Below are 13,463 nucleotides of genomic sequence, written 5' to 3'. Positions count from 1 at the left end.
TCATTAAGTTAATAAGTTACAAAAGTGTAACTTATGGAACTTTTCTTCTCATAATATAAGCAATCCCAAACACCTTATTACTTTTCAAAATGTTTATAAGTTATAAGTTGGTAAAAATAAGCAATCCCAAACACCCCCTTAAAAATAAAAGCTAGGCCAAACACCCCCTAAAACAAGCCTAATCGAGCTGGACTCGTTTGGATGCGTAGAATCGTAGATATAGAAAATTGTTGATTATACAAGACGTGTTTAAAAGTTGTTTTGACCATTTACGGTTGACCTCACCAACAACAATCTTTAAACAAACCGACTCAACAGTCGGTTTGTGGTTGTATCAATGGAATCGATAACAGAAAGGTTATCCCTAGGGCTCAACAGTCGTCCGCTCTTGAACCCTCAAAGCGTAAATCCATTCTTCAAGACCTTTACTCCCTGTTTTCCTACCTACCTCTTTTACAATCTTTAATTCCTATCCTTTTCTTCACATCTATATGTGCATACATATCATTAATTAGCTAATATCGATTTATTCTAGCTCAATCCCCAATGTATATAATTATTTCATTGAAATTTTAAAAAAATGTGTTGAAATATCACTCGGAAATATATTATTATAAGCTGAAATTAGACTTTATGGCATTATGTTGTAGGATTGTAATTTGACTATGGATCCCCTTGGCCACAATGTTGTACAACCTGCTAGTAAGGCAATGGGGTAGGGCCTAGGGATTAATCCGGATTGGAATTATACACACACACACACCATAGTTATTAAGAGCCCTCACTTCTTTCGCCTGGGCCAATTTTCAGGCAGGCTCAATAAATGCGCTTGTAGTTCCTAGGCAAAACATGAGAAGATAAAAGCCAAGCAAAACATACACAAAGAGTGCTAATGAAACTAAGGTCTAGGAGAGGTCAACTTACATTTGAATCTTGACTGTTTTAGAACTTTTGGTACTAATTAGATGATATATGATAGCTTTTGTTTATTCTATTTGAAGATTAGTATTATTTTCCATACACATCATATGTTTTTGATTTTTTATTTAAGTGTGTTTTTTTTCTTTAGGCCCACATTTTTTTTTATTTTTGCGCCTGCCTATGCGTCTTGAGTGAGCCTATCGCATTTGACAACTATGATATATACAAACGCTCACATTTTTATGTATATACATATACGGAATTGCTGGCATGGCCGAATCTTTATTACATACATTAGTATTATGATTTGGGTCATAAAAAGATGGAAGAAGAGACGCAGGCAGACCTTGATGTACTTTTGACCTTAGTTTGGTCAATTGTTTGTTATGTAAAGATGGAAGATACCATATAGGGATGTGTAAGGGCCAAAACAATAGGAGACTGATTGAATAGGATAGTGTGTAAGGGTGTTCAGTACTTCAGTATTCGAAAAACTAGAAATTCGATTCGAGTTTCAGTTTTTGACTATTTGAATTTGGTAATCGATTTTCGGTTCCGTTCGAAATTCAAATTAGAATTATGCATTATCCTGGAGGTCACGGGTTCGAGTCGTGGAAATAGCCTCTTGCAAAAATGCAGGATAAGGATGTGTACATCATGGCCGACACCCCTGGACACCTCTTACTCAATCCAAAGTTGTCGAATCTAATTCAAATAATTTGATCCGATTAATTCAAGTATTTGAAATCCGGTTCCTAATAGTGTGCCTATGGGTATTTGTGACAAGAATGACCATAGAGGTGGATATTTAGGATGGGCGTGTGTGACAGAACTAGACGTATCTGATCATGCAAATGCTTTATGAATAAGTAATAGGTCAAGACCGATACTCTTATAGCAGTATTTTCTTGAATGGTTTGATTCGTCTGACTTAGTTTTCTTTTCATGCTTGAAAGCTTGTTATTATTTATTATTTAACTTATGCACTCAAATACGTTAGTGAGATCAATGAACACTTATTTTTCTACTGTTTATATATTGCTAATGATCAAATACACATTCAGAACGCTATGGATCACTACTAACATTGGACGAGCTTAAAGAATTTGATACACTAAGCGACAACTATGAAATCAACTGGCATCTAAACCATCTCCGAACCTTAATTAATCCAACATCCGAGGATCTGAAATCAAGATCCACAAAGGTCAAGAACCGGAGGCGTGCGTTCATGGATAAATTAATGTATGATGGGAAGTTTTTCTCCGAGGATTCAATGAGGGACCGAGAACCCTACTTGCACCACGAGTTTGTTGGCAAGTTTCAAGACCAAGCCGGAAGACAAATGTCTTGGCCCGGTGAACGGTGGTCCGAGACATTATTGAGGCGGGCTGAGGAAGCAGTTTTAGTGGATAAGAGTAGGCGGGACCAGCAGAGATTGGGTGTTGATGAGCGGGAATGGGTCGGGAATGAACCGCAACAAGAAGAAGAGGAAGAAGAAGAAGAAGAAGAAGAAGAAGAAGAAGAAGAAGATGATGATGACGTGGAAGACGGGAACGATAAGGGTAATTTGGTAAATGAGAGGTCGGGGTCGGTGGCGGGTACTAGTTTATCGGTTGATGAGATGCAGGATCGAATGGAGCAGTTTACGCATGTAATGCAGCAGAAGTTTCTTGCGGGGGAAGATCATCAGCATTTCGATTACTCGAGTATTGATGATGATGTGACATTGGATGATCATTGGGTAAAGGAAGCTACTTATGATGCTGAAGAGAAGTATTTTGCTGATGTTTTAAACCTTTAATTTAAGGTTTTTTAGTGGTGTGTTTGTGATGTACTGTAATTACTTTCATCTTTGCCAAAGTTGTTAAAAAATTGCTCAACATGTAAAAGTAGGTGGCATAACATCCGTCGTTCCGATTCACCATGGAAGCTGTAGATTGTTTACCCACAATACGAGCTCTAATTCCGCCGTTGGGATGCTCGCCTATTGGAGACATCAAAATCTTTGGAATTGATTCTCCGATGATTATATTCAAGGTAACGACCAATCCAATTTTGCAGTTACAATATTTTATTTAACACTTTTTCATTAGTTCCGGCCAATCTGTTATACATATATTTGGTGTTATCTGACTTTTCTGGTCAATTAATTTTTAATTTTGTTAATTTTATTTTATGTACTTTAAATCGTACCTATTTCTTGATAATTTCATGAAATTTTGTATCGTTTTTTCTTAATTTAATTTTAAGAAGTTAATTGAAAATCTTTCAATACTTTATATCCGACCTATTTCTGGGTGTTTTTTATTTAAAATTAGTAATTGTTTTGTTTGTTCACGTATTATAATTGTCTGGTTAGCATGTTCTTATAATTTTGTTATTTAAAACTTGATATTTAATTTCCGGATAATATCCGTTCAATTTATTATGCCGGTCATTTTTATATTGTGTTTTTATATTTAATTTACAGTATTTTACATCCTACCAAGCTCTGTTTATATTTCTGTTTAATTTAAAATTGTTTTCTTTGTCCAGTTATTAATATATTCCGGCTATCCTGTTTTTATAGTTTTGTTCTGCAAATCTTTATATTTTGATTTCACGCTAATTTCCGTTTTAGTTATTTTTCCGGCCAGTTTATTTTTAGTTTAAACAAATAACAGAAACTTTAAATTTGGTTAACATTATAGTTTTAGTAACCTTTCAAAATCATAATTGTGAAAATTTAATTTTCTTAAGACTATAAGCTTAGTAAGTTTTGAAATAATAATTGTGATTTTTTAAAACAAACAATTTTCTTTCAAATTGACAATAATAACATAATTAAGTAAATAATTTATGATTTCCTTCACTTTTTCTGTTTACCATAAAATAATCATAAATTAAGGAATATATTTTGGAGTATTTTCAAAAAACACGTTTCATTGTGAAATTTTAATTTAATTTTGTTAAGATTATAAGTTTAGTAAGTTTTGAAATAATAATTTTGACTTTTTAAAACAAAGAATTTATTTTCAAATTGACAATAATAACAATAATTAAGTAAAGAATATATGATTTCATTGACTTTTTCCGTTAACCATAAAATAATCCTAAATTAAGGAATATATTTTTTAATATTTTCAATAAACGCGTTTCATTATGTTAATAATTTTAAGTTACCGTAAATTATAAATATAATCAATCTGTTATTTTTGGAATAAACCGCTAAAATTTGTTTCATTTTTTATTTAGAAACTTTCTAAACATAATACGTTACCATAATTTATAGTCTCTACATTTTGCTATATAAATATCTAGGTAATCACATAAGCCATTATCATAGTGTTTATAATTAAAAATTCTCCAACAATGTAAGCTCATCCATTTTTAATCATTTTGTTTATGTTTCAAATAACTTATTCTAATCTTTTATATTTTAATTTTATTCATAGGTCAGTGGAAGATAAAAAATTTACCATGCTTAATGAAATTGATGTTCTAAAAATATCACCATCAACTCTGAAGGTTAGAGTTTTAAGAATGTGGAGCATAAAAGACAACAAAAATGTGAATGAGGATTTTCTGATCGAGATGGTGCTCATGGATGAAAATGTACGTATCTAATTATGAATCTGTATCTAATTATTGTTGTACTTAAAGATTTTAATTCTCATATATATATTTTGTTTTAATGATAGGAGAATCGAATCCAAGCAACAGTTTTCAAATAGGATATCTTTAGATTCAAAAGATTCCTCAAGGAAAGCTCAACTCTGACTATAGTTAATCCGAGCGTTGGTTTAAATTGATCGAACTACCGTGTGATTGACTGTCCCAACAAATTGGTGTTGGGACCAAACACACATGTGAATTCATGTCAGGAGTTTAATGGTCGTCTGTTTGGGTTTAAGATGATTTCGTTTGAATCACTAATCAATAAAGATATTTCTTTGAAATCGACAGTTGGTATAAAATAATTTTCTGACATGCAAATAAATAGATTTATAATTTTAGTCTTTAAATTTCCATTAAATCTGTTAATAAATTATTTATTTATTTTTCTTTGTGTTAGATATTATTGGTCACGTGGTTCATATGTTCAAGAGCAATGCTTCAAACGTTAAGGACAAAAACAAGTGTACAATGGAGATATGTGATTTACGGTATTACTATTACACCTAACATTTGATTGCATATTTTTGTTAATAAACTTTATACTTATGACTGTTTCCAACGCTTCTGTAATTTCAGTGGAAACTGTGTGTATCTCACATTATGGGATCATTATGTGTCTGAGCTCTCCAAATATGTAATTGAACATTTTGATGAAGGTCATGCGATAATTATACTGCAATTTGGTAGGGTTAAGTATAACACCGGTTCTGATGGTAAAGGTAACTATTTCTTCTGTTTTTAACTTTCTTGTGTTTTAACATGTCACTAACTTAAACTAATGTGTCGTTTTATAATTTTCCTTTTTTTAGAGAAAGTGTATGTGTCGAATTCTTTTGTATCTAATGTTAGTCGTTTCTTTATAAACGACTATTTATTTGAAATTGAAGAATACAAAAACAGGTATATTATTAAACCAATATTGTTTTCATTTATGTATTTAGTTTGTAAATTTCATATTATATTACTTATTCCTAAATTCATTAAATTTTAAATTTTGTAGTTTGGTGGATCTGCTAAATTCCAATGATGTTTCTGTTCGTAAACCGATTTCGGTGAAGATGTTGTCGTCTGTTGATGATGAGTTTTTGAGAGCAACAGATTTTTTTAACATCTGTGATATTTGTACCATTATATCTGTAAGTTAATTATTACAATCTTTATTTGATCCTAATTATCTTTCAACCCTAATTGAATATTTATTAAGTCCTGTTGTACTATAATGCAGCCTAAAAGTATCATTATCTGTCACACCCCACTTTAGGGCCTGAGCGTGTGACCAATAGTTGGTACATGTTTTGTAAATAAATCAGAGTTGCGGGTTTTATTTTAGCGGAAGTCTTTAATAAAATATTATTACTTTGAAAACTTATTAAAATCTCGGGTTTGAATACTCGCTTGATACTTCAAATACATTTCTTTATAAAACATAACTCTTTGTAATATTTTGAAATAAAATATCTGAGCCATCAGATAGCATCTAATGACTATAACTCCAATCTTCTATTCCTTCTTGCTTGACTGTTCTAACCTTTCTTGTTTCCCTGTAACATGGGTGGGAAAATACGTCAGCACAAAGCTGATGAATAACGCTGACTCTAAAATCTCTTTTCAATACCTTTGTGAAACCAACAATAATACCTTTGTGACTACTCATTAGGCACCCAACTATATTGGGATCAAATTACCCTAAGTACCTTATACAATTAATTATATACACAATATCATTTCTCTGAACAGTCTCGTAGACCTTCAGAGGCATGTTGATGATATGCATGGCCTCGGGGAAATGCCGAGTCACCATGTATGTTTGGATCCAGACACATGTATACTCTTAATCAGAGTGTCCGTTTCTTATTATAGTACACAAAGTTTTAAGGATTCGTAAATCCCATGCAAACATTCTGACTCATTATAAAAGGTTTGGGGCGTATTCACCTTATCTGTTTATAATCAGTTTCTGATACTGATTCCTGTTTTCTTATTCCTCTTCTTGTTTTCTTACCTCAGACCTATAGTACGAGAATAACATTTTGTATAAATAACTAGATCAACGATATAGCTTTAGACCTTTAGTCTATTTCGTATAGCTTTAAACCTTGATAAAATCATTTGTTTCTTTAAAACATTTGGATCTTTAGTCCTTTGCTTCATTTACCAATTATATGCTACGTTTCTTCTTAAAAAAGAAACGTCTATACTATAATCTCTTATATTATATTTCTTATTCATAAGAAATACTATTTTGACTACAACCTTTGCTCAAGAAAAGTTATATTATTCTTAATCGTAATCAAGGTTTGGCTATAACTTCGACTATGGTCTAAGCCGTTTATAATTAAAATAATAACTTAGGCAGAACCCCTTACCTAACACGGGTATTCGGAGTTAGATATTCCTAAGTTTATACGGGCAGCACTTCTACTCTATACACATTTATCGAGGCGTCCTTGATCCACCTTTTCTTGGCACGTAAATCGAGGCAACGTTCGGGTGTCGCCGGGTCATGCACGTACTTCAAGACGGAACGTCGGGTTACTTTTGGGTGGCACACACTTCGAGGAAAACACCGGGTATTTGGCACGGATTACGAGGTGATGATTGTCGGGTCGGTAGCACGCAAAACGATGTGCGGCACGCAAACCGAGGTAGAGAGAGAAAGTAACTTAGAGAGAAAGTGGAAATGTGTCCTCCCTATTTATAGCCAAAATTGGATCCTATCACGATACGCGATAGGCTTCTTTCTCATGTTCATCGCGTATCGCGATGACACATGTCATCAGGCGTTGCCACGTGGCCTGACACGTCTACCACGTGTCCTGTCATGTTGACACGTGTCACCAGAGTGTGACACGTGTTGATGCGTCATCACGGCCCATTGTGATACGCGATGGCCGTCTTCTTGGACTCATCGCGTAGCGCGATGGGTCCCTGAATATTATTTTTCATTTTTAGCCCCTCGTCTTTGATAGCTTGTCATTTCTAGGCTAATTCTCGTTGTCCAAAAATACTAAGGCGGCTCAAAGTGCGCCATCAAAGCGCCACATTGCGCCCAACACCCTTCGCCGTCGCCCGTGCGCGTGCGCGTCGGGTGCCACGCACCCTCTGCTAGGACCACTTGGTGCATGATATTCATAAAAGAATATAACTATGGAAATTCTATCTCTTATAAAGAGCTTCCATTTCTTTACCACTTCCAATGTGGGTTGGATTCCATTTCCCTTATTTATACCTTAGTGGAATGCTTTCACTTTCTTACATTTTCCAATATGGGATGGAGTTTTATTATTTTCCTTTATGTAAGTAAACTTAACTTAGGAAATATTTTTATTTCCTTATTTTAATTATAATTCCTTATTAAATATTTTCTCATGTCTTGTCTTGATATTATTTTTGATCCCTCAACTTTCCTAAGTTGTCAAATTTGGATCAAAATTTTGTGGATGTTACATTATCCTTGGTACAATTAAGGCAATCTGCCCAGATACGGAATAGTATTACATGGTTGTAATACTTGTAGCCGTAAGCTCATGGAAAATAATGGTGAAGGTGGAAATGAGTATGAATGCAAAACAGTAAGATGCAATGTTTTAGGTGTTATCCCTACACCTAGGTATTTATTCAATTCAAATTCAAATGTCTATTTAGTGCATTGTAAAAGTATATGTTTTTCTTTCAATTTACCTATTTATACATTTTTCTAGGTTCAAGATCAAAATAAGGGTGCAGAATTCCACTGGAGTTGTGTCGTTGACTCTTTTTGATAGAGATGCTAAAATGTTGACTAAGAAAACAACTAAAGAATTGATTGATTCTCAACATGAGGTTTGTTTACAACTAAAAAACTTTTTTAATTGTAACGGTCATCTATATAAGAGATGGTAAGTTTAACAATGATTAATATTGTATTTGTTTCTTTGTCATCTAATTTTATTACAGAATAAGGTGGAAAATGGTGGATTCCCTGCTGAATTGGATTGTCTCTTAGAAAAGATATTCGCTTTTAAAGTCGATGTGGCAGATTTCAACTTCAGAAACAATGTCGAGGACTATGGTATAAACAAGCTTACTGATGACACCAATATTATCAGAGAGTTACAGCAAAGGCTTGATGTTTGTTTGGTAATAACATAATCTGAAATTATTTTATTCTTATATTATATTTCATAATTATTTCAACTGACATATGTTGATATTCCATTTTTTTCTTATCAGCAATCAGATTCTAATTCTGTAACGTTGGGAGCATCTATTTCTGAATTCCAGTCATCCGGTTCTATTTCTGTTAAGGTATGGATATTTTTTTAATATATTAGTTCAAACTTATAAATATAGTTAACATAAAGATGTGTAACATGATTGTGTATTCGCTCTTACTTTTTTAATAACATCTTTCTGATATTGGAGATAATCAAACTCCAAGTTCAAATATTGAGGCTCATGATTTGTCAACTGGCACAAAAGGAATGTCAACGTCTTCTGACATATGTTGATATAGATCTTAATCGATGGAGAATGTAAGTACTATACTGTGAGCTACTTTAATTTTGTTAATATTCTTATTTAATATTGTTCTAATCGTTTTAGCCCTAATTTATATTAACCGAAGAAGATTTTTAGTCACAATCTTTAATGTTGTTTTGTATGGTTTTGTGATAACATTTAGCTTTTCTATTTAGTTCGTTTTCAACTAAATTATAAACTGATTATACGCTATGTGCATGCTTGAGGGTGTTAACTGTAATATTATTATTTTAAACATCGATTATTTTGTTATAAGTTTGTTGATAACAAGTTATTGTTTTTTGATTCTTAGTTTATTATTGTTATGTGTCAATGGATTTGGTTTGTTAAGATTTTGGCATAAACATGTTCTTATAGTGATAATAAAATTTTAACATAATCATATAATTATCAATGACAGTATATGTATATATAATTGACAATAATAACATAGTAGTTAGTGTCTTTAACATTTTTTTATTAACTCATATTAAATTGTAAATCAGAATGTTATTCCTGCGGTTTGAATTTTCTATCACAATGTAAACGGAGAGACGGTATGTATTATAAACTCTTTATATGTTTCATTTATTGTATTATACTTTAACTACAACATAAAATTTATTTCAGACACTTCCAGCTGTGTTTTGTCAAGAGATTTTTGAACCAGGTGTTAATATGCACCCGGTTGTTTTATATCACAAAGACAAAGATTGGTTTATTGAAGTTGAATTCATAAACGGACATTATGTTTTTCAAAATGGGTGGGCCCAATTTGTTTTAGACAATTGGTTGATGTTCGGAGATGTCTTGGTTTTTTCTCCAATTGACCAAAATGAATGGACATTCGTTTACGTTAGAGATCATCCAGTTCATGACGACATGGTTGTTGATGTTGTCGTTCGTTACCCTACTCTTAAATATCTTGTAAGTAACGGTGTAAATGAGTTATTAAATATTGAACAAACCTTTTACTCATATAAGAGAGGACTAAATTTTGTTATACTATTTTTTTATTTTTTTTATATGTTTGTAGCCATTGAGAGATTATCAGGTTAGATGCTACTTTAGTTTACAGCTAGGACAGTATGATCATATCATTGTTGAGGCTGTTGATGGATTTAAACGGAATCTATACATTCAGTGCGTCAAACTTACTACTCCGAGTTTTGGTATTACTGGTGAGTGGGAAGACCTGTCCAAGCATTGTAAGCTTGTTGTTAATGATTATTTGGTGTTTCAACGTCTTCAAGGTACGTGGACATTTAGAATGTATGTTTTTGATAACCATGGTATCGAACGTGTAAATTTTAATGATGATTTGGTATACACCGGTCCAAATCTACATCCCGAACTCGGTTATGTTCCAATGGTTATCGAGATTGAAAGTGATGACGAATCTCAACCTCACAACGTTGATGAAGGTATTTTTCTCAATTTTTTATATCTTCTATATTTTTGTACACTTTAGTTTATTAATTACTTTATAACTTATATGATGTGTATTTTTAGGACTCGATGTTGCTATCGAAGATGATGTTGGTATGTTAGACGTTGATGAGCCGGTGTTGGATATTATTGTTCCTCAGGTTCATGAAGATAACATTTTGGAAGTGATAGTACGGGATAGGCTAGTAAGTAAACTGATTTTATACAAATACTTTAATTTCATATGATGGATGTTCAAACAAATAACTTTGTAATTCTACTTTTATTTATAGCATTTGCCGGTTGAGTTTGCACGGAACAATAACTTGGATTACGAATCAGATTTGGTTTTAATAAATCCAAATGGTGTTATGTCTCTACTGAAATTGCTATTGAACTGAATGGCTATTATAAGAGGTATAGGGTTCGAAATTGGACAACTTTTGTTCGGTTGAATGGGCTTCAGTATGGCACATTGGTGGTTTTCGAGTACAACGAGGCTACTCATTCGTTGATACTCACTGATGTTCTTGGTTGATGTTGAAGTTGATAATGGATTGTTAAATACATTAGGGTTTAAACACTACAATTTTGCTAACAGGTTCTGTATAGATTCTGTTAGGTTTACTTATGTTAATTATCCTACTTATTTTGTTAGATTTAATATGTATGGTTTGTACTACTAATTATCACTGTATGTTATGGTTTTTAGGTTATAATTATAAGTTCATTGTCATTAGTTGTGTTGTATGTATCTTTTATAAGTATACACATATATATTTTTAAGAATTATTACCTAAAAATTTTATTGTCAGAAGTTCATTAGGAAACAACTATATACAACCTAAACTTGAATGCCATAAAATAACTATTCCATACAATAATTCCTATATAATTATATGTGCTATAAAATATTTAATTTAAAAATAATTTTAAATTATTAAATATGAATACTTATATGTTATTTAATTTTATGATTAATAATTAAATTAACTATATTATCGTTAAATTTATTATCATACATTAAATGCAGAAATATTTTTTATTTTAGTCCTCATATTTGTAATTTACTATTATTATATTTCATCAAAAAATAAACAAATCCTAATATTATGACAATTATTGTCTCCATTCTAAGAATATATTATAAATTTTTTGTGTATATATACTTTGTCACTTTTCATTATAAATAAAATTCTTCAACAGCATAACTTAATTTTCGTTCCTTGCATACATGTTCTTTATAAACCAACCGAATAATTGATTTTGTAAGTGTTTTCGACATTCTATATTTTTCTTCCTAAAATTTTCTGGGTAGGATTTGAAGCATGTCTTAAGTTTATGTTTGCCCGAAAACATACATTGTTTATATTTAAACAATAATTTCTGGTTTGATTTTGCGTTCCCAAATACCCATTTTAAAGTTTTGTTATTTTCAGTAGTTAATTTTTAATTAACTATTGTGCCGATTCTGATGTTTATACAAATCCAAATATATAGATATATAAAATTCATTCTTAAGAAAGCAGTTGTTAAATATATTTTTTTCTTTTTTGTGTTTATAATTTTATTGTTTAAGATTTTCCGATATTGTTCATTAATATTATTTTCATTTTGAGTTATAATATTTAATGGTCTTTTGAAGCTTTAATCTATAAGACTTTATTTTGTATCTTATGGTTCAGTAAAGTTTGCTTAACGCAACTTTGAGGCTTTATATCTATATTTTATTAAAGATGTCTACATCCAAAAGAAACGAAAAAATGAAGGATTTTCATCTTCTCAAAATAAGCTAAGTAATAGTGGTAGGTTGAATTATTTTATCTTTTTGTATCCAATTAATGATATTTCAATGGTTTTAATTTGTTTTTCAGAAGCAATAATGTTATTATTTTAATGTTTCATTTTTTGAAATGTAGGTCAAAGTCAACCTTTACCATTGTCTATCATATCCAACAATACAAACTACATTCATTATCAATCAACACCGATTGTGACTCTACCATATCAAGCAAGTATGTAAATTTTATTAAATCATGATTTTCAATTTTAAATCACATTTTAAATAAAATAATATTTGATATTCTTAAATTTAGGTGGTTGTATTTTACCGCTTAATAATTACCAAGATAATATAGATCGTTTATCTAATAATACAAATTCTTATCCGCATCTAACCTATTCCTCCTTTAATCCTTGTGTCCCTGGTACGTTAGTTAAATAATCGTTATTACTATATTATTTATCGGTTTTTTGTTTCTTATTTTGTTTTATAATATGTAATACGTTTCAGTTAATCGCATATTTGAGACCTTGCAAAATATTTCATCATCAACACAAGTATCGTGTTTACAATCTAATAAGGAGAACGTGTCTCCATCAACAATTTCGAATGTCTATTGTTCGAATGTGCTAAACAACGGTTAGTATTTACCAATTGTTTGCAACATAAATATAGTATTTGAATATTTGTATAACTTTTTAAAACCTTGATTTTGGGTTAAATACTGATATTACAACCTTTGTAATTTGATGACCCTCAACGATGTACACCATTATTCAACTCTGCTAAGTCCAAAAGGAAAGAAAGACGATCAATTTTAGATGCAAAAAGAACTTCCTCCGTTCACGGGAAGAAAGATGTTCTAAAAAATACATGTTCAGGTATATTGCATTTTCTTTATAATTAATAATTTCCATTTTTTGTTTTTTTTTGTTAATAAATGATAAGCATATGGCGTAGTATAATTTGCATGATGGATAATTGTATTAAAATTATTAATTTTTATTATAAAATTTATTTATAAAATAAAATTAACAAATCAAATTTCTATTGCAGGTTCATCTAATATACCTGTTAGTGGTTTAAGCAACAAACAAAATTATTTTCCCCATACAAAATATAACTCATTGATTCCTTATGTCCCTGGTATGTTATTAAATTGTTGTTCCCT

General features: G+C 31.1%; 1 protein-coding gene across 1 annotated transcript; it reads left to right on the top strand.

The window, feature by feature from the left end:
- The first annotated feature begins 1,624 nt into the window (after nt 1–1,624).
- LOC143635394 (uncharacterized) lies at nt 1,625–2,755 on the top strand. Its single transcript, XM_077103246.1, has one exon. It carries the CDS (start codon nt 2,153–2,155, stop codon nt 2,723–2,725), a length of 573 nt encoding a protein of 190 aa, XP_076959361.1. The 5' UTR covers nt 1,625–2,152; the 3' UTR covers nt 2,726–2,755.
- The last annotated feature ends 10,708 nt before the right edge of the window (nt 2,756–13,463 follow it).

Source organism: Bidens hawaiensis, unplaced genomic scaffold, assembly GCF_021521415.1.
Source record: "Bidens hawaiensis isolate Kalapana, Puna unplaced genomic scaffold, B.hawaiensis_p1.1 tig00007499_1, whole genome shotgun sequence".
Taxonomy (NCBI): Eukaryota; Viridiplantae; Streptophyta; class Magnoliopsida; order Asterales; family Asteraceae; genus Bidens; species Bidens hawaiensis.
The sequence above is the reverse complement of the archived record's forward strand: the minus strand, read 5'-3'. Positions and strand labels throughout refer to the sequence as shown.